The sequence below is a fragment of the Perissodus microlepis genome, chromosome 19 (assembly GCF_051167445.1).
Source record: "Perissodus microlepis isolate ML-2025 ecotype Zambia chromosome 19, ASM5116744v1, whole genome shotgun sequence".
NCBI classification, from domain to species: domain Eukaryota; kingdom Metazoa; phylum Chordata; class Actinopteri; order Cichliformes; family Cichlidae; genus Perissodus; species Perissodus microlepis.
In genome coordinates, this window is record NC_140479.1 from 30044353 (window position 1) to 30072323 (window position 27971).

Consider the following 27971-nt stretch of genomic DNA (forward strand, 5'->3'; position numbering starts at 1 on the left):
CTGAGGTCAGCTTACAAAAGTTTTACTTCTGTCAATATCAACATTTAAACTATTCAACCTACTCAATATGTGTGAGAGACTCAAACGTAATATTGCTTCGTTTTCATGTTTGACTTTTAATCTTTCAGACTTGATTCAGTTCAACTTAAATTAGAATTGATTTAATTGATTGCTTTTATCCAGAGAGATAGAAAAAATGAACAAAATAAATACGTTTTCTTAAAGAAAACTTCCTGATGCGGTCTTTGTAGTGCAGGCCGCTTTGGAAAAGCTTGCTAACAGCTTCAGCGTAAAATCTCTGAATGCACAGCTTCACGTCGCAGTGAAAGCCTGCAGTGTGTTTTTTCTAAACGGGCCGAAGTGGCAGAGGCGGTAACAGCTTACGGCAGACATCCTGAATGCCGGTAAATAGCCTCAGACTGCCAGACTTAATCTCTGAAAGTAAGTCTACCTCATGACATATGAGGCTCTGATTTCCTGACCAAAAGGAGAGGGATTAGCCCAGAAACTTTAAACCCCTATCGCCGCTTAATGTCCGCAAAGCCAATGCTAATTAGCCAGCTGCAGCAGGAAGGAGCCATGTGACAAACCACACAACCAGACAGAGTCCCCGAAAGAAGATCCACATCTACAAGCTGAGCAGACGATAACAGATATGTGGAGATGGTGAAAATGTCGGGGTATTAATGAGAAGAGAGGGCGCAGGAAACAAGGAAAGCAGGTCGCATTAACCTGACCACTTTAAGAAAAAGTTTCCAGCTGGGGAAATAAATATTTACTGAGTAATATTCATCAATGAGAGTTGCATTGTTGCTGTCGGTAGGCTTCGTTTGTTAGCCTCAGCAGCATTTTGAGATATTGAGAGTGAACAAAGGTATCAGGGAAACAGGTGGCCTCCTCTGTGCAACACATGTCCAAATTAATTAGCGGTACCTTTGCAGCTGAAACAGCGTGGTGTGCATTGTTTTAAACATGTATTTCTGTGTTTGTCATCTTTGCAATTTTATGGTCTTGGAGACACAAATTTAGCAGAAACCAACACAGAGACAGTCTTGATTCATTTGCCAGGTGCTCGTATGAGAGGTTTTCTCAATAGGATGTGGATGTAGTCGCGCAGTTTTGCAGGTGGATTTGAGAACAAGCTGAAGGTTGCATTCAAGGACGAGTGCGGTCCGACCCACGAGTTAAGAGCGCTTGAAGTGGGGAGGAAGAGGCCCTACCTGTATGATGACCTACATGATCTTTAGAGCGTGGCCCTAAAGAAAACTGTTGGAATTAGAGCCAAGGTGGTTTCAAGGACTTTGCTGTCTGTGGACTATTTTTGCAGTCACAAAACTTGTGTAAAGTGACCAGAGCGATGCCAACTTCAGCAATGAGTGCGCAAGAACCTACCACTCGAATCTCTCAGACCTGACGTTTGATCTCTCAAAATATGCGTAAAAACTTGAAAAAACATTTTAAAATGGAGTGCCCTGAAGATGCTGCGCTGACAGATGGGCAAATAAAAAGTGAGCAATTTTTGAACAGCCGTCCGCCCTCACACGATGAATGTGAATTGAGTGTGTGAGTAATTTTTGCAGCATGGAAAGCAGCGAACACACTTGGAGCCTGTGCGAACTAAAAGGGCAGCGTGTATGTGAGCGAGGGTGGGAGGGTTAATCTGTGCTGTGCTGTGCTCCTGAGCTATGCAGCCTCCTTGTTTACCCTGGCAGGAGAGCAGAGAGCTGGACGCCGGGCCACGCTACGCTGCTCCACAGCCGCCATTCCTCCTGCTCTGTTTGCCTTGAGTCCCCGCAGGCCCTCCAGGGCAGTGTGCCTTCAAAGAGCCCCAGTGTAATCTGTAATGAAATCTGCCTGTGTGCTCGCAGGCGTCAGTGAGGGCAAATTATACAATTACACAATTAGACCCCCCTTTTTTTTCCCAGATCGGTGTCTGAGCGCTGAAGAGGCTTGTGCCGTGGCGATCAGCACTGCACTGTGTCGTGCTCCAGCTAATTGCTGTTGTACTCAACATAGCTGATAGAGGAGCCACAGTCATGCTTCTCCAACCTGCAGCACAGATCCATGAGCCAGAAAGACGTGAGCGCAGGGCTGCAGGGGGCTGTATGGCAGTTGGTTGTAATGTGTATGGAACACTTGCAAAGGCAAGGCATAATCTAAGCAAAGCCAAAAAAGCAGAATTTAATCTTATTCTTTTTGTTAACACAATCAGCACTCAGGGAGTGCGTAGCTCTGCTACATTTGTAAGATATCCGTCCTTTAACTAAGAAGTTCATGAGAAAATCTTGAAAATTCCAATTCAGTTCAGTTTTATTTAGGCGCTTTATATTGTAGACCCCAACAATCATAGGAACCCCTATGAGCAGGCACTTGGCGACAGTGGGAAGGAAAAACTTGCTTTTAGCAGGAAGGAACCTGCAACAGAACCAGGCCCATCGAGGGGCATGGGGAATGGTTGGGGGTGAGTCAGACATTAATAATGACTAATAATGAAATGTAGAGCAGTGTATAAACACAAAGTGAGTGGAAAACAGGTGAGTGAAGGAGACTCACAGCATCATGAGAAGCAGCCTAGGCCTATTGCAGCGTAACTTAAGGGAGGATTCTGGGTCACCATATCCACCCTAATTAAAAAAGCAATATAATAATAATAATAATAATAATAATAGGGGAAATCCCAGCTCCAGACCAAAAAGTGGACGGTCTTCCTATGTTAGCTTGTGCTTTTTGCACAATATTTTGCACCATATCACTGAGTTTGAGTCTTACCTTAAGATTGATTGTGGAGTGCTTTTTCCACTGCAGCCGCAATGGGGAAGAATATACCTGCTGACAATGTGACACTTTGTGTGCCTGCGGAAACAACCTTCTCCCCTTGACTGATCTCTACCCCGTCTATGTTGGTGGGATTTCTCCAGCCACACTTTGAAATCTGTTATCAAACATGAAGCAAGCAAAGCAGATCACGCTCGTGTATTTATAGGCTCCCAGAGAGAGTCCCCTCGCAGTTAGCCTCTGTGTCTGACAGGTGGGCATGACACTGTAGCTGCTGAGTTGTGCTAAGATGTTATTGTAAACCAGTTTCCACTACAGCGACTGCATATCCGTGCAGGGCAGGGTTATCTGTCGAGTCCCTTCTAACCCCCCTCTGCGAGGGGTTGAGGGGTGCCACCCCTCCCCTCCTCCGTGCCTCCTTGCCTCCCTCCCAGAAAATCCCACTCCCCTCTGCTGCTGAGGAAATACCATCCTGCCAATTAGACACGGGATGGGATTCCTGCGTGTTGCTGAGCATACAGAGCGAGGCTGCGCAGTGAATCAAAAGCATGCTGAAATCAAAATATCGACGGCTTTTTCTAAACTGGAAAAGGCTGCGGCTCTTTCACTTTTTTCCTTCTGGTGGAAAGTGTCTGCATCAGCTCTCTGAAAAGTAAGCTGTTTTAAGAATCGGCAGAGCCAGCATAACGTATTTTTGAAGCACCAGAAAGAAAACTTTTCGGTCACGCGAATAAAAATGATTTTTTTTTAAACTGTCAAATCACCGTCCCCGCTTAATCATGGCATAATTTCACGTGGAATAAACATTTGTTTCAGCAAGCTACTAATTCGCTTAATGGTTCACAGGAGGCAATTGTTACATCTGGAACACGTTGAATGAGAGGAGACTTGCTCGCATGAGCGACAAGTACAACAATGGGCAACAAATTACGAGAAGATTTCAAAAGCTTCATCCAGACTGCCTGACTGACGGCTGATCTCCTGATTCCACAGAGGAGAGCGTCAGTCAGAGCAGCTGAAGGTCCGCGAATAAAACAATCTTCGTGTGTTATGGTGACAAAACCACGGAGACTCCTTTAGTCCGTCCTGTGAATCCACCTAAGCATCTATTTTGGGTTATAAGCGTCATTGTGGCTGAAGGATCAGCAGCAGGAATATGTTTTCAGGCCCAGATGAGTTCAGGACCCACAGCAGCAGCAGGGGAAGGAGGAGGATGAGGAGAAGGACCACACATTGGGTTAGAGACTTGTTTAAAACCTCACTGAGCGTTTCTGTTTGACTGAGTGTGTGTCTGTGTGTCAGTGTGTGTGTAGGGTGGCTGATTACCATGCCAAAAAACAATGTGTTCAGACTGCTTTTGGAGGATTGTCCCAGTGTGGAGTGTGGAACGTCGCTCCAGAGACAGAAAAAGAGAGATGGAGGGAGAGAAGTCATGAATTCAAACAGACACTTCCCTTTTAAGGTGGAAGCTGTGTGTGTGTGTGTCTGTGTGTATGTGTGTGTGATTGCACATGGAGGGTGTTTGTCTTAGCGAGCTGGGGAGTCTCTAAGTCAGCCAGTGTTCTGTGTGCTTTATTAGCAGACACACACACACAGTCTGTTTAGAGGGTTCAGTAACATCCTGTTTGTTTGCTTTCTAAGAAGATAGGTAGGTGTCTTTAATCGCTGAACATCTCTCTCAGTCTGGTTGCAATTACTCTGTGAAGCTGAAGCCAGAGTTTGATGGTAGGAGCCAAAGTGTCAGAAAAGTATCAGAACACCCCAGACATCTGATAAATAGACACACAGTAGATCAAAGGCATTTATAGGTAGATGTTATATCGAACGGTGATTGACATCTCACCTGAGTTGCCAAGATGAGACGGGAATTTGCCCGTTCAGCGCTCGAGGGTGAGAATTACTTTTTAACTATTGCCTGACTCACTCAAATACACACACACACACAAACACACACAAGCGCGGCTATTGAGATGGTAATTAGCTCCACTCTCTCCTGCTGCATTTAGAAAGTAAAAGAGACATCTGATAACCGGTCAGCCAACTCCCCAGCTTTTGTCCTGGGAAGCACACACACACAGATTATACCAAGAGGAGAGTGAGCGAGCCATGCCTCGTTGCTCTCACTCTCCACACCCACACAGCATGGACAATAGCCCTTCCTGACTCACTACGCTCTCTTTGTCCACCGTCTTCTCAATACAACTCAATAAATCGCCCTGACAGGTTTCCAAACTCTCAAGATCTCATGATTCAGACCAACTCCTCATCTTGTTATAGAGGAAAGATGGTAAGATGGTTTTGTCTGGTCCCCCCGTGACGCTTCATGCGTCCGTTTTGAGCTCTTTCAGCATCCGTGAAACTGTGTTTTACACTGCTGGCACATCTTCAACTTAACTGTATCTCTGTGGACAGCGGGGAAGGGCCGACGTTGAAGAAAGATTGTTTTATCAGTAAAAAATGAAAAGGTTTCATTCAAACATCCATAAGCAACTCTTCCTTTGGGATATCAAAACAAAAGCCTCATGATTTACTCAAGAAAAACATCTTGAAATCACAAAAAAAAAGAGCTTAAAATGACTGAAAATGAATCACAGAAACCTAACAGTGTACATGTGTATTAGTCTCTGTAAACACTGCAGGTACTCTGTGTTGTTAGATGAGGGAAGACCTCTGGTGACACCACATCTGTTCTGGTATAGTGCATAACTCATCCGAGATGAAGCACTCGTTTAAAAAAAAGGGCAGAAGAGCAACTTGTCCCATCTGTGCCGTCTTTTAACAATTACAAAAACATGTAACTGTAAATTCCTGGAGGGTCTTTCCCCAAATGTTTTATGATCTAAGAGTAAATGGAAAACCGTAGACAGATCTGTTTGGAGAAAAAAAAAGTGGCATCTTCGTATTGCGTGAGTCCGCCTTATCTATTTAATGTCTTTGAAATGGAAATATTTAAAAGTCTTAAGAGTTTTCAATGAGTCTTTTGTGTTTTCCCAACAGAAGCGCCATATTGGACCAGGCCAGAACGAATGGACAAGAAATTATTGGCCGTTCCTGCGGCCAACACCGTCAAATTCCGCTGCGCTGCGTCTGGAAACCCACCGCCAACCATACACTGGCTGAAGAATGGCAAAGAGTTCAAGGGAGAGCAGAGAATGGGAGGCATCAAGGTGAGAGCAATAACATGTTAACACCTAAAGGTTAAAGGAGCAGGACTGTGATTTATAGATTCAAATCTTCACACAGCACCAAAAAAATCTGCTTGGAGGAGTCTCATGTTCTTCCCTGTTTGAGCTACTGTCAAAGTGCCTTTTAGCAAGCCATTTTAATCCCCTGCTGCGTGTCCATCAGTAGATCAGTGTGGGTGTTGCAATGTTTCCTGGTGTGAATGTCTATAACTGGGAGACTGTGAAGCAGAGTGCTGAAAGAAACTCACGCTCTGTGAATCTTCTCACGGTAAATAAAGGTCAGGAAACACGCCATAGTCGAGGACACCCCCGGCACTCAGAAACGTAGCCTCCGGATAAGCTGAATATAAATTTAGGGTCAGACCGCTGTGCTGAAATCAGAATGGTTCACAGATACGTGCATGCTCGCGTGATAGCTCAGTGTTGACAGTAACCCAGTGCAGCAGACAGCTGTTGTGCTCAGTTTTGTCATCGGATTCACTCTAAACACTAGGCTCTCGGGTGGAATGGCACTGCTTAAAGTAGCGGGGCTTGGTTTACTTTTGTTTTCCCTTAATGGCCCTGAGCTGCAGACTTAAAGGACAAACTTGGTGTGGTAAGACCATCGGAATTCAAACAGTAAAAACGTGTGTTTTGGTTCAAAATAAACTTCAACCTAATGGCACATAAATTCTAAAATTATGCCCAGAGATGTAAATTCTTTTGAGGGTCATTCAGCCTGTGTCTTATTATTTTGTCCTTCTTGTTCTTCTCAGTGCTTTCCTAAAATGATGGTGAGGGTGGGGGGGCTGTTTTAGATGCTAACATTCACATATGTGGTGAATTATGTAAGGGAGAGCTGCATTAATTTGTTACTTTCTTACCTGAAATTGCCATCATTTCAGCAATTATGATTTATTAAAATGTAATCAAGTCATTACTAATGTTCCAGAAAAAAAATGTACATGAGGTTTGCCAACATTTAGTAACATTAGCCACCCTAAGTTAATGCTTTGTCTGCACTTCTATACTTAAACTCACTAATTTCAGAGTATTATAGTGCTCAAATTACTAACTGTGGCTACATTGAGGGCTCTAGAAATATAGTATAGTATAGTGTCTCCTAACAGTCACTGTACACGTGGACAAACATTTTTCAGCCAGTAAAAGGAAGTACATATTATCAGATAATGACGGCGTTGTTAGCTAGCCAATACTAGCTAGCTAAGAGCTAGCTAACAAACTTTTTCATTTCGAGGCATTGCAGTTAAACCCAGTTTTTTTTTAAGCCTGTTAAACTGTCATCTTCACTGCTAAAGAATTTAGTATTATGTTTTGTGAAAGCACCACAGTTGTGCTAAACGTTAACGTTATTTCTAGATAGTGTTACATTAGGCTGTCAGAATTCACATACTACACAAGTAGGTATGTAGAGGACATAGTACACTAACTGAGAGTGTATTTGCAGAATAATTGCTGAATTAAAAATGAGAAAGAGTGAGGTTAAAGAGTCAACTGAGACAGGTTTTTTATTATGGAAGAGAGGGAAAGTGTCCATTTGAGCTATTTCCTATTACTCTAAGATTTCATCTTCCACTTTCAGCGGGGTAATCATGTGTCAGACTGCTATAGAAGCAGTGAGAGACATTTGGCCTTTAAAGAGTTAAATGTAATGAGACTCTGCAGCTATTAACAGTTTACAGAGATCTTCAACATCTGCTCCCAGCAGACCAACAGCAGTTGTCTCCCTCTCTCTGTCCCCACTCTGACACACACACAGATTCACACACACCTGTCACCAGTCCTCAGGACGCTCCAACTTTGACTGGAGTGGTTCCCTGACAGCAACTTTTAGCATGTGTAGTACACATGAAGATTAACGGATGAGAAATTTTGTTGTTAGCAGCAAATTAATCCCAAACTGAGCGCTCAGAGCACTTAGATGTTTATTCCAACTGTTCAACAAATCTCTGAGTTCTCCAAATCCCAGAGTTGTTCTGTACTCACCAGTGTCCAGTTAAAGAGCACAGCGGAGGTGTTTTTAGCATTAAGGTCTGGTCTTAATGTCAGCGCCATCATTGTATTTTCCTCACACAAACTCAGCCTATGCAGTGTGTATAGCTTGGTGTGTTTGCCCCTGAAGCAGCAGTAACCATTTTGTACACCTTTATGCTTTAATACATGCTCCTATGGGATGCTCCATGTATAGTTAGAGGTCGATATGTATAGCTGCCTCTTCATACTAAGCCTTTACAAAGTATGTAAAGTCACATTGACCTTGGGCTGGCGTTATTTGAGTGTGAGCTGTGACACTAACAGGTCATTAACACAAATTCCTGTACATGCTCTGCTCTGTGTAGCTTGTGCAAAACAACCACTGCTGTGGGTTTAATTGTATCTGTGGCCACTTGTACTCTATGGATAAAAGTATCCAGTGGAATGGGACGTTGTAGTTGCAGTACAAGCGTAGGGACTGAATAGGTTCTAGTTGTGGCTTGGCCATTTCTGCACACTATGGCCTCAGTTATTTCGGTGTTATAAATGGTTAGCATTAGCATTTCTGTACATGTATAGCAAACTAGCTTGAAATTTTAAATCACCTACCATACAATGGACACGTAAGAGCACATCCTGTGATTATTAAGACATTCCTCTACGTGTCTTTATCAAGACGTTTTCACACGCTCCCCTCGTCCCTCCCTTCTTTCCCAGAGATGCTTCGAAATCCATTTAGCTAATCACCATGTGACCACTGTTGGCCGTAAGGGAGGTGAACAGAGAGGTCATCCTCTATAAAATCACAGTGCCGGGTGACAGACAAGTCTGTGACCCAGCTACGTTTCAGTGAGGTCAAGGGTCAAGGCTTCAGTCCATCTGAATGCCAAGAACTGCTGCTCGTCATGTTATTCTGCTACTATGCACGCCACAAATAATGCCCTTCTTCAAATGCAGCCCAAGAAATTTCCATAATGGCTTAATTTGCACTAAAAGATATTAACACTGAAAATCTAGTCACACTATCCTCGGTTAAGTTGATTGATGTGCCCAATAGTATCTAATATAATTGAATTTGTCTTTTTTTTGTTCCTGCCATATGCTTGAAGTTGTTAGTCCACAAACTACTTTAATACTTTATTCCTTAATCCTCCATCTCTTATTTTTTTGTCATTTTAGACACAGTAACTAATGCCGGTCATGTTAAACATGATCTATTGAGGATACTTCTTTTCTCAAAAAAGTCTAAACTTGTAGCACAAAATGATATTTACAGGTAATAGTCATTAGTCTTTCAAACTAACAGCTAAAGTTTGAATAATAGTTGTGTTAATAGAAATATATTGGTTCATCTTAGTGGGCTGGGGGTGGTTAGGGGGGTCTCGAAGTCCTGACAGCCTGACAATGGCCTCTTAAAGACTCTATTCCTCCAACAGGTCGTCAAGGTGAAGTCGCTTCCTCCAGCATCTATACTGAAATGACAAGATCATTTTTGATGTGACAGCCATGGTTAACTTTGGCTGAATGAATTGGCTTCGGATGGGGGGATGAAACGACTCTGTCGCACATATCTCAGGGCTTGGAGTGTGCTGGTTGGGGACTGACTTGCTAACTGATCCATGCTGACGGGCACAGTGGAGTCCACTCCATGTAAGCGCTGCCCACCAGCCAGTTTGTCATTTTCTCTTGAGTGCCTTCAGATCTGCGGACGTGTGAGAGAAAGGCACTGACTGAGTGGACCATTAGGGTCCATTAGCCACCTACAGAAAAATACGTCCTGTCTTCACGCCAGAGTGCTTGAAAACAGCCTTTCCGAGGATGCACTACGTTCACCTTTGTTGCTTAAAGACTTCCGCTTTAACAGAGGGTTTGACAATCACTCTTTTCTTTTGCAAATATGCACACGTCTAAACTAGTCTCCGGTTTTACTTTTCTTTTGAAGAATTTATTGAAATGTAGACATTGAGCATTTATCCTGAAGGTATCTCAAAGGCAAAACAGCTTACATCTATTTTCAGTGGTTACAATGTAATCAGGGATAAAAGTGCTCTCTTGAGATTAAGGGTATCTTTTACAGGAGGCTGAAGTAAAATGATGGCAGAGATAATGTCATCTCTGTGGTAAAGCGATTCAAAGATGTTATTGTAGGGTCTTTATCTTACATGAAGTGCCTTGAGGCAACTGTTGTTGTGATTGGGCACTATAAAAATTAACTGAATTGAATTTCAGGACAGGCAAGAAAACAAATGGCAGAAGGCAGGATTGTATTAATATGCTATTGTAGTAGTATGAGGAAAATATTCCACCCATTTTGAAGCATTTTTTCTGGCCACACAACACTTTTTTTTTAATTCGATCAATGGATTTTATACTTTATTTTGCATAACTAAACTTTTTAAAGCTCTTTCTAGATTTTTTTTTTTATTTTATTTTTTGTAGGTCAAGCTGCATTTACCAGCTGCTGACAAAGGTATTATCAGACAGTCTGGCTTTCAGTGTTAATGTCTTTCACATGCTTTCCATTCTGGAAGGTAATGTATTTCTGGGGGAAAATGCTGACTACAACAAAGGAATTGTTTAATTTACAGAAGAGGATCAGCAGAATGATCCGTGTGTTAGCAGCTCCAGTGTCAGTATTTGATAGTCTAACCCTACAGGCCTGTATATTTGTACACTGACACCTTTTTCCCCATGCAAGCTGGAGGCTGTTTCAGACATTCGCTTAAAATCTTGCAAGCACTTTGCAATTCTGTTGAAATGCAACCCAGAGAGCTAAGCAGTGCATTAGCTGAAAACTAAAACTAAACTAAATAGGATGTGTGGCTCATTTATAAAATGGAAAATAAAATTCCAGCAGTGCGATGTGCCGGAGCATTGTTCGCCTTCCCAGACAACTGCGGCGCTCCTTATTGTGAAGGCCAAGCCCTAAAGGTTAAAGTTCAGCCGTCTATTGAGCCATCAGATGGACGTGGCAAGAGATGGGCGTGTTGTCAACCCATTGAGCCAGCCCGAGCCTTCGACAGACAAAGTCATCGCCGTTGTATGATGCCACATATGGCGGATGGGATTTTATTGTGCTCATGCTAAACTTCGGCAGCACAAGCGAGGCTAAAGCTGACAATGTAATTATTGTGTTTCATTCCTTCCAGGTCGCTCAGCACTTAACTGATTTTTCAATCCCTGTTTTGACAGCTTTCCAAGACGGGGCTCTTAAACTGGCTCCACACTGTTGCTTTTTAAGACTTTAAGCACTTTAAATCCTTGTTTTTTCCACTCCGGATTTTAACACAGCCTGGATTGTGAGTCTCAGTAGGCCACGCAGGAATTTCTACACATTGCAAGATTATTTTTGGACTCCTTTTTTTAATTTTAGACCAGCCGCACGTCTTTTTCCCCTCTCGGTCATTTTAATCAAACACATCGCAGATATCAAAAGATAGATGATCCAATTTTTTGTTGTTTTTTTTACTCATATACTTCCATTTTTACAGCCTTCTGCTGTCTTGCAAAGCTAAACTTTACCAGCTTTAATAGCAACCCCCTTAGGGCCGCATCTCTCTGTTTCTACCTTCTCTATGGGTCAAATTAGACGGTAGCGCAGATCCGGGCCACTGGTCCGCTCTGACACACTCATAAATTCTGGTAACTGGCCCCGCTGGTTCTGACAGAAGCTATTTTGTGAGGTGAAGACAGAGAGTTTGGACTATAAAGGGAAAAGAGCTTCCTGTGTTTTCTCAAACAACTAATACACTGCAAAAAATGTCAGCATCTTTGCCAGTCTCTCAAGCTCGCTCAGAGTCCAGAGTTTGATGAAAAGACGTGAGAGAATCTGCCCATAGGATGAGGGAACTGAAGTGTTTTCGATGGCAATCCCGGTGAAGCAAAAGGAAATGTCTTGAAAGGCAGTTTACTTTGTCCCAAAATATTTCAGAGAAAAAATTAACACAGAATACAAATTTCAACTTGTTTCTCTGTCCTCTTCAGACTCCTGAAAAGCTGGTAATGTCTCTTTCAAAGTGCACTTTTTGCAGTGTAAAACTGCCTGTCCATTCCCATGGCATGCTCTGTGCGCTCCGTACATCCACAGCCAAAGCCCTAAAACCTTTAAAGCCTTGTATGACTCTAATGTAAGCTGCTTAATAATTTAATTCTGGTTGGAATCTGGCATGATTGGAATGGATAGGATTATCACATTTGGGGACTAATGCTACGAGTTCAACAGGGGTTAGCCAGTGTAACATGGTAATAAAAGCCAGTGATGTGTGTTTAGAAAATAATGAAAAGTGCCAGGAGGAATTAAAGTAAAATGGCACTCAAAGTTAATTATTACCGCAGGCAAGAAGTTCGGTTTCAGTATCCACGATATTAGTGGCAGTTAACACTTTAAAACCGAGTGCGTGTATCAGACACAGATGTCTCGGGCTAGGTGTGAAATCAGAATCTGCAATGTAACAGCAGCTGTCGTATAAATGTAGTTGCGCAAGAGCTCCATCTGAACTGAAAGTTTGCAAAGAGTTACAAAGCAAAGAACTAAAGTCATGCTTTGGATCGCTCTCTCTTTCTGTATCTCTTGGTGGTCTTGCCCACTACTGAGCTTGAACTTGTTCTCATATTTTACCATCTTTTCGGTTCCCCCTGCATGTGTCGCCTGTTTTCTGGGGGATTTTTCCCTTCACTCCCCTCTCAGCTCAGCTCAATCCCAGCCACCACAGCACAAGGCGTCACTCAGCTGCTCATGAGAGCAGCCATTGACTTCGGTTTGACTCCTGTCTCTGAGAGGGGTAGACGGGGTGGAGCCAGCCCCTCTGAAGAACCATTTGCCAGCGTCGAGCGAGCCTATGTTACCACGCAACTGCAAAAAGCACACACAGGCATAATATTTACACTGTTACATTATTTTCCGTATACGCCTCCAAGAGTGGGAGTCAAGAAGTGTATACTGTAAGACAGACAGAGGAGAAGAAGAAGTAGGGGAGGAGAATTTGATCCTCGGCATACAAATATATACATATATATATATATATATACCTTCTGTGAATGGCTGGCTGGCCACCAAAATGTGTGGGGTTAAATGTTTGCAAAAACATTAAATCTTCTCTGGGTCGGCACATTTTCCTTTGCGGGTGATGTTAAGTGTTCCACCCTGAAAAGCCTCCTTGTTGACATCACTCACTCCCGTCGTTAGTAATTCTGACCTCTCGCGGAGGAGTTCACTCTGCTCCTGTCTCCCAGCGCTAAGCACCACACGTTTCCACTTAAACCGTGGAGGTCATTCCTCTCGGCTCGTGGAGACTCTGCTTATCGATGCGTGGCGGGTTCTGTCTTCGCGCCTCGCGGTGCCGGACCGCTCGTACGTTCGCTCTCCCATCCGATAGACTTTTGAATCTGTCAAGTTAGTATCTGTCTGCTGCTTGCATCCAGCCACACCTGGTTTGAATTACTACACACAATTCAACACTCGGGTCTCCGGGGATGGCTTGCTCCTGAGTGGCACAGTGGAACCACTTTCAGAGGTGCAAAAGAAGAAAAAGAAAAAAATCTGCCCTCACTGCAGGCGGAGAAAAGAAAATACTTCTCTGCTATTTGAAAATGTCGTATTTCATCAAGTCATGATTCCAGTTAGTTTAACTGGTTTCTCAAACATATGGCGTGTGCTGCGTTCTATTTCTTGAAAAGGCCGTTCCTTGTGATTTCTTCAAAGCGATACCTGATGACACCACTCTCTGCAGCTTCTCTGGCCGCTGCGGGCACGCGAAATAATTTCCCATTAAGACGTTTACACCACGTCAAAATATTGCGTTCTGCTAATCACATCTGTTCTGCATCAAGCGGGACGCAATTAATAAAAAGAGGTTAAAGCTGTGTTGTCGTTTGAAATGTTTGTTCAAAAGGGTTTGCACCTCAGCAAACATGCACTGCACAAAGGCCTCTCCTGTTTACTGGGCTGTGCGCTCTGTGATGTTTTATACCAAAGGATATCAAAGGAGGAAATAGCTCTGACAGTAGAGAGGACGCTTTTCTATAGCAATAGCTGATATTTATTGGAGCAATTTCTCTATGGTGAGCCTCTTATTAAACGTAGGAATATACTAAATGGGTATTTGTGTGTTGCTCTCTTGAAAATATGAAAGCAAATTCTCCCAAAGACTTCTGCACTCTTGTCATTTTTTATGACACATACTAAATATTCTCTCCTCTCTCATCTCCGTCGTCCCACCACCCCACCCAACCCCAAGCTGAGACACCAGCAGTGGAGTCTGGTGATGGAGAGCGCCGTGCCGTCAGACCGGGGAAACTACACCTGCGTTGTGCAAAACAAATACGGCTCCATCAGCCACACCTACCAGCTCGACGTGCTCGGTGAATGTCTTTTCACTTCTGCTGTTTTAACAACACATAACTTAACACACAGCAATTATAAAAGAGCTTATTTTTAGCTGTACCTTAAGTCTAAATTTCCTGCAGCATATTATTGCCACAAATGAGTTGTGGTAATGACTCTATAATTTCTTTTTCCTCAGAGCGTTCACCTCACAGGCCCATCCTCCAGGCTGGTCTGCCAGCCAATCAGACGGTGGTGGTGGGCAGCAATGTGGAGTTTCATTGTAAGGTTTACAGCGACGCCCAGCCGCACATCCAGTGGCTCAAACACATTGAGGTGAACGGCAGTCGCTTTGGCCCCGACGGTGTTCCCTACGTCAACGTGCTGAAGGTGGGTCTGTAGCTCAGAGCTCTTTGTTTTACATCTGTAATGAGTGTGAGTCTCACTGCCTGGAGTCGATCTCAGTCTGCGATAATTTTACTCATAATTAATCTCTCCTAATAGTTCTGTTTAATGAGCTTTTACAGTAGGTGGGTCTGTGGGGCCCACAGGCTGTTTTCGCTGCAGCCTGAACCCGAAGAGCTCATTCGTCAAACACCATACCTTCATTATGGGGAAAAAACACACACCTGCATTTTGCGACATACCACACCATATAAAAATGGATTCTCATAAACCTAATAATAGCCCTGTAAATAATTTTCTCCACTTAACCACGGCACCTGCACTGCTTCAGTTTATTCTAATGCTGGCCTGAGCAGTGTGGTTCCATACTGGTGATGATGGAGCCAGTTCACTTATAATTACAGTGTTTTATTTTCTTTCTCCTTTTTCTTATTTGTTCCTTTTTCTTTTTTTCTACTCATTTATGTCATGATGAAACAGTAAGAGGATATCCTTTTTAAGATTGTCTCAAACACACAGCTCTGGCTGTCAGCACAGACGTTCTAATTCAATTCAATTTCAAATCAGTTTTACTTGTTAAGGACCAAATCGTAACCGTTGTCGCCTCAGATCACTTTATATCGTAAGGTAAAGGCCTTACAATAACACAGAAAAAACCTAAACAATGAGATGATTCCCCCGTTAGCAAACACTTGGTGACAGTGGGAAGGAAAAACTCAATTTTAACAGGAAGAAACCTCCAGCAGAAGCAGGCTGAGGGAGGGGCAAGGGGAATGGTTGGGGGTGAGCACCTATACTAACTTAGTGCAGGATTTTACCCATTGTGTCTCTTCCACCACTCTAAATGTATTCATGTTTCTTTAATAGGCTAACAGCAATTAATCATGCTTAACCAGCATTTCCACAAGCCAATCAGTCGAGTGCCGCTTACTGGTTACATTACATTTGAATAAAATATGTTAGGAGGAAGTGCACAAAATAGGCAATAGCTGCATTTGCAGAGAAATATTTATTGCTAAGTTTGTTATTGTTGAGATAAATGTCATGGTTTATCCAAATATCAGCTGTTGGTATTTCAGTCTCATTGCAAATCCCAGATTTGTTTATTTAACCACTGGAAAGGAGATTGCCAAGGCAGTCATGTTTGCATTGTTTGATTCAGTAAGTGACAGACTGACAATCACAACAACGAAAAGGTTTTCTTTGTCAGATTTCCTAAAATCTATATTTGGTTACAGCATTATAGAGAAGAAGAGATACTTGACTTTTTTTTTATTGCGCTTTATTTCGTATTGAGTCAAACCGTAATTCAACTAAAGAATGTCAGAAAAACAAAATACATGAATAAAGTGAATCAAAAATCCACCCTAAAGGTTATAAGTCTGATCAGTCAAGGTGGCCCTACGTGTTTACTTGCTTGGGAAAGAACTATTTAATTATAAATCGAGCTAGAAAATTACGTATACGTGACTTGCATTTTCAGATGTCCCTGTAGATTAATCACAACTTTTCTGAGCTATTCAGCGTTGCCCGTCTTCAGTTTTTGTCCTTGCCCTGATGAAGCATCTTTTAGTTTTTAAAAAGATATTTTAATCGCATACTTCCTCATGAAGTATTAGGAAAGTGTAGATAGGACTGTCCTCAATCAATCAAAGAGAGGGCAACAACCTTAAACCCACTTCGAGGCGTGTTTTTGGATCTGGGGTCTAGAAAAGAAGACTCCCATCCACATCGCAAAACCCGAGAGGGCTTAGCTGTCTCCTTTTGACCCCCCCTCCTTTTTTTTCTTTTTTCTGCCTCTGGAGAGAGAAAGAGGAGAGGGTGAATAAAACAAACATCTGGTTTGGACTAAGTTAACTGCTGTGGTGGCGGCAACGCAGGGAGAGAGGCAGGCTCTGCTAACCGCCACTGCCGTCAGATGTGCTGCGTCGCGTGGTTTGAGGAGGAGGAGGAGAGAGGAAAAAGGGAAGAGGCAACCAAAAAAGCCATGGAAAAAATTAGTGGAGGAACACGAGGAAGGGCAAAGTCAGCAGGGAGAGGGAGAGAATGTGTGACAGATTGGTGGGCAAAGATGGAGAGCGAGGGCGAGAACGAGTGGCTGGGGTGTTAGAAAAGCAGCGAGACGGGCGGGAGGAGGGGACTAAGGAAATAAGATGCAAACGTGAAACAAGAAGAGCAAGAGATAGAAGCTGAACAAAGCGCATGGAGAAACGTCACAGTGTTAGCTTTTCACATATGAAAGTAACTGTCCAGGTACACGAGTGCTCTCAGGTTGCAAATAGATTATTTTGGAGCTGAAGCCTTTAGATGATAACCTTCCTGAGTTGAAAAGATGCTCAAGGCCTGAGTTTCTAATCTTCTAACACATTATTAGAATTATTATTAAAATTTTTAAATATCTTCACACTATGAGTCGTGGGCTTGAAGGTCTGGGTTACTCCATCTTGACATTAAAGTTTCATTGACTTTTAATGTCAAGTCATTTAAATAAATAAATAAATACCTTCACTTGTTACATGAGACGCTCTCCTATCCGCACGTTGAATATGAGGCTATATGAGCCTGGTAGTTTAGCGAGGTGTCCTAGGTGCTCACTCATTAAATGTTGAAATGTCACTTTAAATCTGCTGGATTCACAGTTATTTTATGACTTATTAAAACACTGACTGTGCCGAAGCCTTTTACATCAATGTAGTGTCATTTAATTTATGCATGAGCTGAAATACGTGGGTCGTTTGTGGATAAGAGATATGGTTGTGGGTGCAGTATGTTGTCTTCGTAACTTCACGACTTCAAACACAAGATCAGCATATAAAGTGTCCAGCAAATCTTTAGAAATGTACGTCTGAGAAGGTTGTGACAGACTGGGGGGAAAGTGGAGTAAAATAGAAAGCAAAAGGACTGAGAGAGTGAGAGTAAGACAGAGCGAAAGAGGAGGAGAAAGAGAGAGGCCAACAAAAAGAGAGAGAAAGAGGGGGGAAAGCAAGCCTGTCAGCCCAGACTGCGGCTCCACGCTCTATTTTCGACTACCGCATAATTGAAACAGTATTTACTGAGATTTGTGTGTGCCTCCCTCTCTCTCTGTCACTCTCAGTCTCTCTCTCTAGGCCCACCACAGTTCACTCAGACATGATATGCTCTCTCGTGTGTGGCATATACTGTAGAAGTTAAATACAGCTTAGGGTGAGATGAGGGGGTCAAAAAAAGAATTTTTCTTTTCTTTTTTTGAGAAATGCCTGAATCGTTCTTTTGATGCCTGGAAAAAGAGTTAACGATGAGTGACTCGCCCGCACGGGGGAGGGAGAAGGAGACGTCTGGAGCCAAGCCGTGGATGTTCATTAAGCAACTATAAAACATGATATGTTTTCTCCTTTATGCGCCGGGCCCGTTTAATAATTTAGCAGCAGTTTCTCTGCGAGCGAAGCACCCAGTCAGATCGTGAGTGTTTACACACGCAGGTTTACACCCTTATAGGACTGACATACTGTAATGCCTTTAAACTAGCAACAGACAGCGCGGATTGGTGCGAGTCTGCAATGTATGGTTCGTGTGTGTTCCTGTTGTTGTGTGTTTATGATCTTACAGGTTTGACATGTTGCTTTTAATCAACAAAACTGACAGAATGACACTATGCCTCACTGTATCACTCTCACGTCAAGTTCTCATGTTAGCATAGCTTAGCATAAATCTGTAAACAACTGGAAAGTCATAGCCTGGCTGTCTCTGTTTTTTTTTACAACAGCAGCTTATAAAGAGGATTTATTCATCATGCTTTTCATTATTTTCTATCACATATATACTGTTACAATAGTGGACTAAATGATGAGGATGATAAGACTAAATGTTCAGTTTGAGGCAGTTTTTTCTACTGATGGCTCTCTGTGATGTATGAAAACACACGGATCGGCCAATCAGAAGAAAGTTTGCCGTAAAGGGAGAGAAGCTGGATCATTTTTAAGCTGTGAAGCACGTATGTGGAGATAAGAATGAGCGTTAGAGGTCTCCTTTGTTCACAATAAACAATGAAACTAAGCTAATAACACAACAAAATGTTGTAAATGTAAAAACCAATGTGCAGTGCTTCTTTTAGATGTGTGTGTATGTGTAGTATGTAGGTTTGCATGTTGTTACTATGTGTTTTTGCAGGAGCTGTGAAGGCCTCACTCTGCCTTTCAATTTTCCCTTTACAGAGTGTTGTCAGTAAACACATTGAGACCCACAGTAAGTTGAAACTGTCCAACGTGACAGAGAAAGACGCCGGGAAGTACTGGTGTCGTGCTTCAAACTTTGTAGGCAAGTCAGAAAACGCTTTCTGGCTTAACATACACAAACCAGGTAAATTCTGAACTCTGGGCGAGAACCGTCGTCACCACATTTGATCTGCTGTGCCTCTTCCTCTCTGCAATGTTCCTCTTGGTTGTGGGTTTTGACTGGCTCGCTGGCTTGCTGACAGGGTAAACAGTTACATACTCACACCTATACACATTCGTCAGTGAGGTTTGAGTTCTAATGCTCGCATTTTGTTAGCTAATGGCCATCATCTATTTTAGCTCCCAGTGCCACTTTGTCTTCCTTCCCGGTCGATAAGAGAAAGACAATATTGCGCCATTAATTAATGCAAAAACTTCAAAAGTCTCTCTCACACACACACACACACACAGATTAAAGCCCACATAAAACCTTTACTGACCAAAGCGTACACGTACACAAACAGGCCAGTATTGATTTCTCTGGGAGAGCATCCTCCTGCTATATTAATGTGCTTTTATATGAGAGCATGCAGCAGGCGTCTGGATGTCAGTGTTCATTACTGAGGCACGGGGAATAAGTCCTCCACCTCAGCCTTTACTAAGCCACATCCAGCACTGCCTTTGAATCAAGCTAACCTAGCGGTCATCACACCAAATGATATTTGAAGAAAGAAAAATCACAACTGCAGTGATGCACTTTTTGGGCTGGGCTTTGGTGCTGATGTTGATGTTGATGATACTCTTGATATTTACAAAAAGTGCACAGTGACAAGATGGCGTGTAAGAGGTGGGAACTCAGACCCTGTTGTATTTCTGGGAGTTCCTTTCTCAAGGCACAAACTATTTAAGACTAAGACTGTTTAAATCAAGTGTGCAAACTGATTTACTAACGTTAAATATCGTTAAACGTTTTTTTTGTGCTTTATGGTGCTTTTGTAAATCACCCATAAAACAAACCAGGCCTCTGAGCTCTATTTGGGGACTGCGCTCGCGCTATTTTTGCACCATTTAATAAATCTGGCGCTCTAAATTTTACTTGTAAAAAATTCAGGTGAAATCCCATTTTGGTAATGACATCTTGCAGCAGTAATCTTAAAATAAAAATAGCTTTTTAAAACATCTTTACAAAACCCGGTGCTCATTTGAATTTGTTTTCTTCTAAAAACATAAAGGATCTAGGACTGATCCTTGAGGCATTCCTAGAAAAACACTGATCCAAAGGCGCAAATCACTTTCCTCTCACACACACACAAAGACCTTCATAAGCAAGTCCAGAACCAAAGGCAAGCTTTGTCATCAGGTCAACTGTACGTGGTTCAGTTTAAACTCACGGGTGCGTTTGGAGGCAACAGAAAACTCTCTCCTTATCAAAGAAGCTTACAGAAGTCTGTAAGAAATATTTTGTGTTAGGAAACTCTGTTATGACACTTCTGCCTGTTCTAAATGTGGAAATGGATGCCAGTGTCTTACGATTCCACATATGAAAGTAAATCACTGCTGCAGTCTAAAAATTCTTGATAGGAGTTCATTACATCAAAGAGTGCCTGTGGCGTTAGGCTGAACCAACGAGCTTGTCTCACAGCGTGGTGTAGGTGCTGCTGGGTGTTTTCAGGTGTGGGTGATGGTGCTGACAACAGTAAACAGGACTGTCCTTTCCTCCAGGGTGCATTTGGTGTTTCCTCTAAGAAGCTTTCGCCTTACGATATATCTTCTCTCTCTGTCTCTTTCTCTTCCCTCTCCTCCCTCTCATCCTCCACAGACGGCTGGCATTAACACTACAGATAAGGAGCTAGAGGTTCTCTTCTTGACCAATGTGTCTTTTGAGGATGCGGGCGAGTACACTTGTCTCGCAGGGAACTCTATCGGCTTTTCTTACCACTCTGCTTGGCTGACGGTGCTTCCAGGTATACTCTTCACTCTGTGGGTCCATTTTCTCCCACCTGTGTTACCTGAAATGTTAGAAACGCCACGAAACTTGTTTTGCTCTGCAGCACAATATTTAACATCAATTTTCAAACCTAATTATCATAGATTGCTACTTGTAAGCACATATTTTAAGTGCGTCGACGCTCTGTCACCATCCCTTTAATTTAACCAACCGAACATGCAATCCATCCTTCACTGAAAGGCGCTTTTTAATCAGAGCAGATCGTCTGCTCAGATGTCTCTGGGCTATGAGGCAATTTAACGACACTTCAGCTTTTGCTTTTCAAGACAATAATTGCCTCCCTGAGGAAAAGCGTATCACAGGTGCAATTACCTGCAGCAGGATAAAACTACACGATGATCACACCGTGGGTTGGGGCAGCAACCCACGGTGTGAATGCGAGCTTTCAGTGAGGAACGACAAGTTTCTGATCTGTTTCTCTTTTGATTTATGGATATTTCTTCACAGAAGATGCTCACTAAAAATCCATTTGGTTGAAGTGTGCTACTGAACAAAGCAAGCTATTTTTGAGTGGGGAATTAAAACAAAATGCTGTGTGAATTTGGTGAATTTCAACTGACTTTTCACATTTTCCCTCCTAAAGCAGTGAGCCCACAAAAGGAAGACTACTACGCCGACATCCTTATCTACGTGACAGGCTGCGTGCTCTTCATCCTCGCCGTGGTCATTGCAATCCTCTGTCGTATGAGGATGACCACGCAGAAGACTCTGCCCACGCCTCCCGTGCAAAAACTGTCAAAGTTCCCCCTCAAGAGACAGGTAACAGAAAGTAGATACAAGATTTGCACAAGACTTTCCCAAAACCCTTCTTCTCTCTGCTTGTCTGTTTAATGCAGCTTTCAGTATGTAACCCAGGTCAAACTAAGAAAGGAAGAGTTTGGGGTATCTGTCATTTAAATAATAGAACAAAGTATAAATTGGTTAAAGAAGGTTTCTACGCCTCTGTCTGTCCTGTTGTTTAATTGGCGCTGTGTTGACGATGGACGGCAGCACACTGGTGACATGTGTTCACATTTATCTTGGAGCAGATTTGGTTCAGGGATATTTATGCCCTCCTGTGACTGTCAGTGTTGGTTTTAGATTTCACTCTGAGTGTATCACACACTCTCTCTCATCAAGTGTTTGCGAAGAAACACAGAGTGGAGCAGCTGCATTGCCGCAGCTTTTAGTCCGAAGAACTCTTCGTGACTTCAGGACAAACTTCAAGACTAAGCTTAGATACAGTATCTACAAAGATCAGGCTAATCATGCTCAGTTTATTATCGAACAGGCTGTTATTGAAATCAAAGCAAGTCTCGAGGGCTGAAGAAATAATTTATTTTGTAAAAAAAATTGTTGAGCACTCTTCCAACAAGAGTTGAGACAAAGGATTGATCATCTCTTTATGTAAACACAAAGCTAGAGCTAGTAGCAGGTTAGCTTAGCATAAAGATTAAAACCTGGGGACGCTAGCTTGACTCGTCAGTAAACACTCAGAGAGAGACAGATACAGGATTTTTTAAGACTGATGTTGATATTTTAACCCTTCAAGCTCTTTTCTGACCTTAGTGGTTTCTGTCATATTTCAGGACTGCTTATAGAACAAAATTATTGGGTGCGCATCAGACGTTAGCATAGCTGGTCTCTGCTTATGCAGCTACCCTTGAAAAAAAACCCAGAAACTGCTTCTAATGGTCATCAAACCACATCCTTATTGATTTATACTGAGATGCTAAAACTCGTCATTATCTGTACGGGGGACGCCGTCAGATCAGTTAAAACGCACGAAAAAACCCTTAACTTTTGTTATGCAGTTATTTATTCGTGGATCATTTGCTAAGATCAGTTGCAGATCGGATTGCGAGTCGTCGTCACCAGTTTACGCTCTCAAACACTTGTGTTGTCATCAGTTGCAGAGCGCCCTCTTGTGGACTAACTATACAACGTCAGCACTGATATAATGGTTAAAGTGTGTTTTCTTTGTCTCTTCTTTACTTTTTTAATTATTATTTATATGCCGTTATAAATGCTGATACTTATATGTTGCCAAATAGCTAATATAAACCAATCAATTTTTACTGTGCTTTACTGTGAGCAGCTCGAATGCTAACTTTTAACAGATATATGAAGGGGGCTTTCAGTTTTTAGGTTAAATCAAGATAATTCGTTTTTTGTTTTTTTTTTGTATAATTTCTGCTACAAATAGCATTTTGTGCAATTTATTGTTCACGGTTTGTTTCCCTTAAACAAGCAAAATCATATTAGGAGAAATGAAAACACACTGATGAGGCCTCAAAAATTAAGATATCAGATATGATACACTTGGCAGTACGAGGTTAAAAGGGAACTATTACGCTCTTTTATAAGTCCAAGTTATTATTTTTGGACTCTAGCTTTGCATGAATCACAGTTCAAGAAATCCTGATTTATCCTACGTACTGTAGTTTATCTTCCATCTGAAAAAAGCTTTTTTACCTTCAACCTTTTCTCTAAAGAGAAGGTCGAACAAGAGGTGGGACAAATAGGCTTCTGTGCTCAGAGCCAGAGCTGTGAGTCTGGGTTGAGCATATTAAGGATAGCCACTTTGAATGACATCACAGAGAGCCAAGAACAAAACAAGACAGTCAGAAACAGATTATTTAGAGCAGTCACACTAATCCCTATGAGCCTTTAGCTCATTACTTTTGGTCTCTTACAGTAATTATAATCCAGGTAGGGATGTGCATCTTACCATTTCTCTCTGAATGCCAAGATTGTCTGAATGTCTAACATGTAGACGAGTTTGCGATTATCTCTTCGGCCCCACCCTGCTGGCTCCCACTGTGTGCAGGACATAGCCACTATGTGTGTCTGTGTATTTTGTGCAAAATCCAGCTTTCTGACTCCATAATTAAAGGGTTGTGCGTCTCAAAATGGAAACGATGCATTTTTAGAAAAGAAAATATTATTTGAAAGCCATAATGCAGTTCTTGGAAAACAAACAGACTTTTAAAACCACGATAAGGTTTCAGCTGTAAAGGCTATTATACAGTCTGAGGTTGGGTTTTTTTTTGGTATATAAAGAAGTATTGTTAGGTTATATCAAGTAGAAACCTCAACTATCGAAACATTTTTTAATTGTAGCCTCTAAATCATTTCTACTTGTGCGGCGCTCATATAAATGGTCTTATAAGGTAGTGCAGGGAAAGTTCTTATTGCATTTTTCTATAATCTTTGCTTCGTTTTTGTAAAGCTAATCTCCCTGTTCTCTCCTTTCTTTTTCATAACTCTGAGTAAATCTCCTGTAAAGCTCCTGGCATGTTCTATCAGATATTACTTTTCATGCCTCTGAAATTGTGGTCAGGGCCCTTTTTCTCATTTTCGTCCAGTCAAGAAGTCTGGTAAGTGGACATGTTTGTTTCAGGACCCCACCTGAAGGGTCTGAGCCGGCAGACCCTGACATAAACAGATCTATCAAAAAGCAGGCCCGAGCCATCGGTTTTTTCCCCAGCAGTCAGATAAATGGCGGGAGGATGCCGAGCCCACGGGCTCAGCGGAATGACCGCCGATCCAGAAATGGAGCTTGTTGATGGATAGAGATGTCCACCCCACCTCGCCACTCACTCGCCCACCTCTGCATCCTCCTTCATTCATCTTTGTTACCTCTCGCTTCCTCCTGTGCGCAGCCACAGGCCTGCTGTTTGTAAAAGTCACTGACATTGGTCTGGTCCCGAGATGTGTGATGTTTCCCAAAAAGGGTTTTATCTCAAGTCACTGAATGTTGTTCTTTAAGCTTCAAAGCTGTTTTGAATTTGACTGGATTTTGCACTGGATGTATTTTTGTCAGTTTTTGTTTTTTTTCACCCCCCAAAATAGTGTCAAGATTTTCAGTATGTCACGAGAAATGACTTCTTTTGACTATATTTTATGTTTCAGGGGCTGGTTCATTTTCAAAAACATCAAAAACATTAGGACAGTTTGAATAAATAATAAAGAGTCAAACTGATCTGAAAAAGGAATTACTTATTCATTATTTAGTTAAAAAATATTTGGTCAAAGGTCACGTTCGATTTCTCTTTTCCCTCTGTCTTCTTTATTTGAATGCCTGTCACCAAACTCTTTTTCAGAGACTATAACAGTTTATTCTTTTGTACCCAAGCAGGTGTCCTTGGATTCCAACTCTTCCATGAACTCAAACACGCCGCTGGTCAGGATTGCCCGTCTGTCGTCCAGCGACGGCCCGATGCTCGCCAACGTCTCGGAGCTGGAGCTGCCGTCCGACCCCAAATGGGAGTTTCCTCGGACACGGTGAGGAAAAAAGCACACTGCAGCACACGCTCAAAAAAATTATTCAGTCAAGTAAATTATATTTCACATTTTACATGTGAAATTTACATGTAATCAAATTACTTAAAGTCTTTTGAGTATGCACACTGAACTCCAAGTCTGAAATCTGGCCACTTGTTTTCAGGCTAACTCTGGGTAAACCTCTGGGAGAGGGCTGCTTCGGTCAGGTGGTTATGGCTGAGGCTGTTGGCATCGACAAAGAGAAGCCCAACAAGTCGCTCACTGTTGCTGTGAAAATGTTGAAAGGTAAGTAATCACTGTGGCTGCCCTCCAGGAATGAATACATGACCTTGGCAGTGACAGTGCTACCATGCTCGCTGTTGTTCTGTTTGTCTTGTGTACTGGATTTGCGTTGGTTTGATTGCTTCGGTTCGTATTTTTGTCAGTACAAATGCTCCATTGATTTTCTTATCTCAGATGACGCCACAGATAAAGATTTATCAGACCTGGTGTCAGAAATGGAGATGATGAAGATGATTGGGAAACACAAAAACATCATCAACCTACTCGGAGCCTGCACACAGGATGGTGAGCGCAGAGTGCAGTAATAACAGAATTAATGCAGGACTTAACATTGCCATGAAAGTCATATTTGTTCTCTGTTTCCCGTGCAGGTCCTCTGTATGTCCTGGTGGAATACGCCTCCAAAGGCAACCTGAGGGAGTACCTGCGTGCACGGCGGCCACCGGGCATGGACTACTCCTTCGACACGTGCAAAATCCCCGATGAGCAGCTCACGTTCAAAGACCTGGTGTCCTGTGCCTACCAGGTTGCCCGAGGCATGGAGTATCTTGCTTCACAGAAGGTTAGCCACGTTGCTTCACTTCAACTCAGTTATCATATAAAAGGATGCTTTGGCCTGCACTTAACTTCTAAACATTGTGAGAAAACAGGAAAGATTTTTAGATGGCAGACAATTCAATTGAGTTTTATTTATATAGCACCAAATCACAACAATCAGACAACCCCCTATGAGCAAGCACTTGGCAACAGTGAGAAGGAAAAACTCCCTTTTAACAGGAAGAAATCAAGTCCGTTACAGCAATGTGTTAATTGCGATATTGAAAGATAATTAGATTAGTGAATTAAAAATCTAAGTTTAAACTAAATTTGAGGCTTTTAAAGTTCAGTTTGTGCATTTCATAGTGCAAAGTAAAACTTGTCAACTTGCATCAGTGTTTCAGTATATTTGCGTGTATGCGTGAGTGCAATGCACTGTGTGTTTGATGCATTTGTTCTTCTTCCCTCAGTGCATCCACAGAGACCTGGCAGCCAGAAACGTCCTTGTGACGGAGGACAACGTTATGAAGATCGCCGACTTCGGTCTCGCCAGAGACGTGCACAATATAGACTACTACAAAAAGACCACAAATGTGAGGCTCATTCCTTCAGTGCTCTCCTTTAGGAAAATATTATGTTTTTGAAGCAATACGATGGGATGGTTTAGAATACAGCAGCAGCTTCTTACATATGGCTGAAAGTCTTTTCTTTCAGTGTCACGGTCGGGTCGCAGTACAAAAGTAGAATTGAGCAGATTGAGCAAAATTAAAAGTGTATATACGGATTCCACAGCGTTGATATGAATGTGTTTTCAAGCAAAGGCGTTGCTGCGAATGAAGCACCGAAATGGTCATCAGATTTCTGAAGCTAGCTGAAGTTCAAGCTGTGGTGGCAGCCGACTAGGCTGAAGTTTGTGTGTTTGTGTGAGTGTTTGGTTGTCAGCTCCGTACAGAGTGCTTCTGCTGACCCAAGCGTTTCTGTCTCCTTTGTTTCAGGGTCGTCTCCCCGTGAAATGGATGGCTCCAGAGGCTCTCTTCGACCGGGTCTACACGCACCAGAGCGATGTGTGAGTTTGCACAAATTAACCGTCACATACCAACTGCCCAGTCGCGTGTAAGCGAGTGCACCGGCGGAATCCGGGTGTTGAAATATCGTGACTGAGCGTGTTAGCATCAACCGTGTGCGAACATGGAATCATAACATTCCCTTTCCAAATATCTGCGGTTCACCTGATAACCCCCGAGGTTCTCGCGTATTAGCCGCGGCGCATTCCTGCATTTGTTCTTTTAATCTCTATCCAACGACATCAGAGAGAGATAGGAACACAACGGAGTCCCGACATCTTAGTGCTGTTTTATCAGTGAAAATCCAACCTGCCCCAGAGCAGGAGGAGATAAAGAGGGTCAGTGGATTCATCACAAGGTGTTCCCTCGGGGCACTTTCCCCACAGCAGTTCAAAAGGAATCTGGGCAGCAGAGACAGTTTTCACAACCTCTGATTGCTTCCGTGTTGGCCACGATCAAGAGAAGAAAGGTGAGGAGGCGAGGCGGCCTGCCTTGCAGTAAACGTCTTCTCAACCCCCAAGCCCCGCCGGCTACAGCCAGACGCCGTGTCCCCAGCACAGCCATCCAAGCAAACACAGGCCCCTGTCAACACTGGCTCGCCGTGTGATTACACTAGACTGGGAACAGGCCGAGGGGAGAATCAGGCTTCTCTGTTATTTCAGCAGGTCTGGATTACACAGTCAATCCTCCCGCCAAACCACCTCCTCCTCCTTTTATACAGTAGTCGCTCTGAAGCCAGTTTACTCTCACACACCCTGGGGGACCTTGACTTTTGACTTGCAATGATTTCTTATTTTTCCCCCTTTTTTTTTTTAGGAAATATGATGGCGAATCAATTAAAAAACAATGAAAAAACAGTAGTGCATATTGTTTCTCCTGTCAGATTCATGCTTGTTGAAACCCTCCTGGCTCATTTACAGCTGTAAAGGCAGAAAACACAGTGGCAACATTTGGGAGCCATTT

At 42.7% G+C, this 27971-nt stretch overlaps 1 protein-coding gene across 6 annotated transcripts in view; it reads left to right on the plus strand.

Annotated features, from left to right (window-relative positions):
* Window positions 1–27971, plus strand: part of fgfr3 (fibroblast growth factor receptor 3) — a 71537-nt gene that overhangs the window by 30757 nt on the left and 12809 nt on the right. For 3 of the 6 annotated variants that reach the window (XM_084915751.1, XM_084915756.1, XM_084915752.1), the window contains exons 5-15: window positions 5773–5942; window positions 14171–14294; window positions 14456–14646; window positions 20671–20815; window positions 21443–21618; window positions 24977–25125; window positions 25289–25410; window positions 25582–25692; window positions 25779–25969; window positions 26415–26537; window positions 26940–27010. In XM_084915751.1, the coding sequence (XP_084771877.1) occupies window positions 5773–5942; window positions 14171–14294; window positions 14456–14646; window positions 20671–20815; window positions 21443–21618; window positions 24977–25125; window positions 25289–25410; window positions 25582–25692; window positions 25779–25969; window positions 26415–26537; window positions 26940–27010 (1573 nt within the window). Of the gene's footprint in view, window positions 1–5772; window positions 5943–14170; window positions 14295–14455; window positions 14647–18851; window positions 18997–20670; window positions 20816–21442; window positions 21619–24976; window positions 25126–25288; window positions 25411–25581; window positions 25693–25778; window positions 25970–26414; window positions 26538–26939; window positions 27011–27971 lie in introns of all 6 variants that reach the window. The other 3 variants (XM_084915753.1, XM_084915754.1, XM_084915755.1) reach the window with 3 other exon arrangements.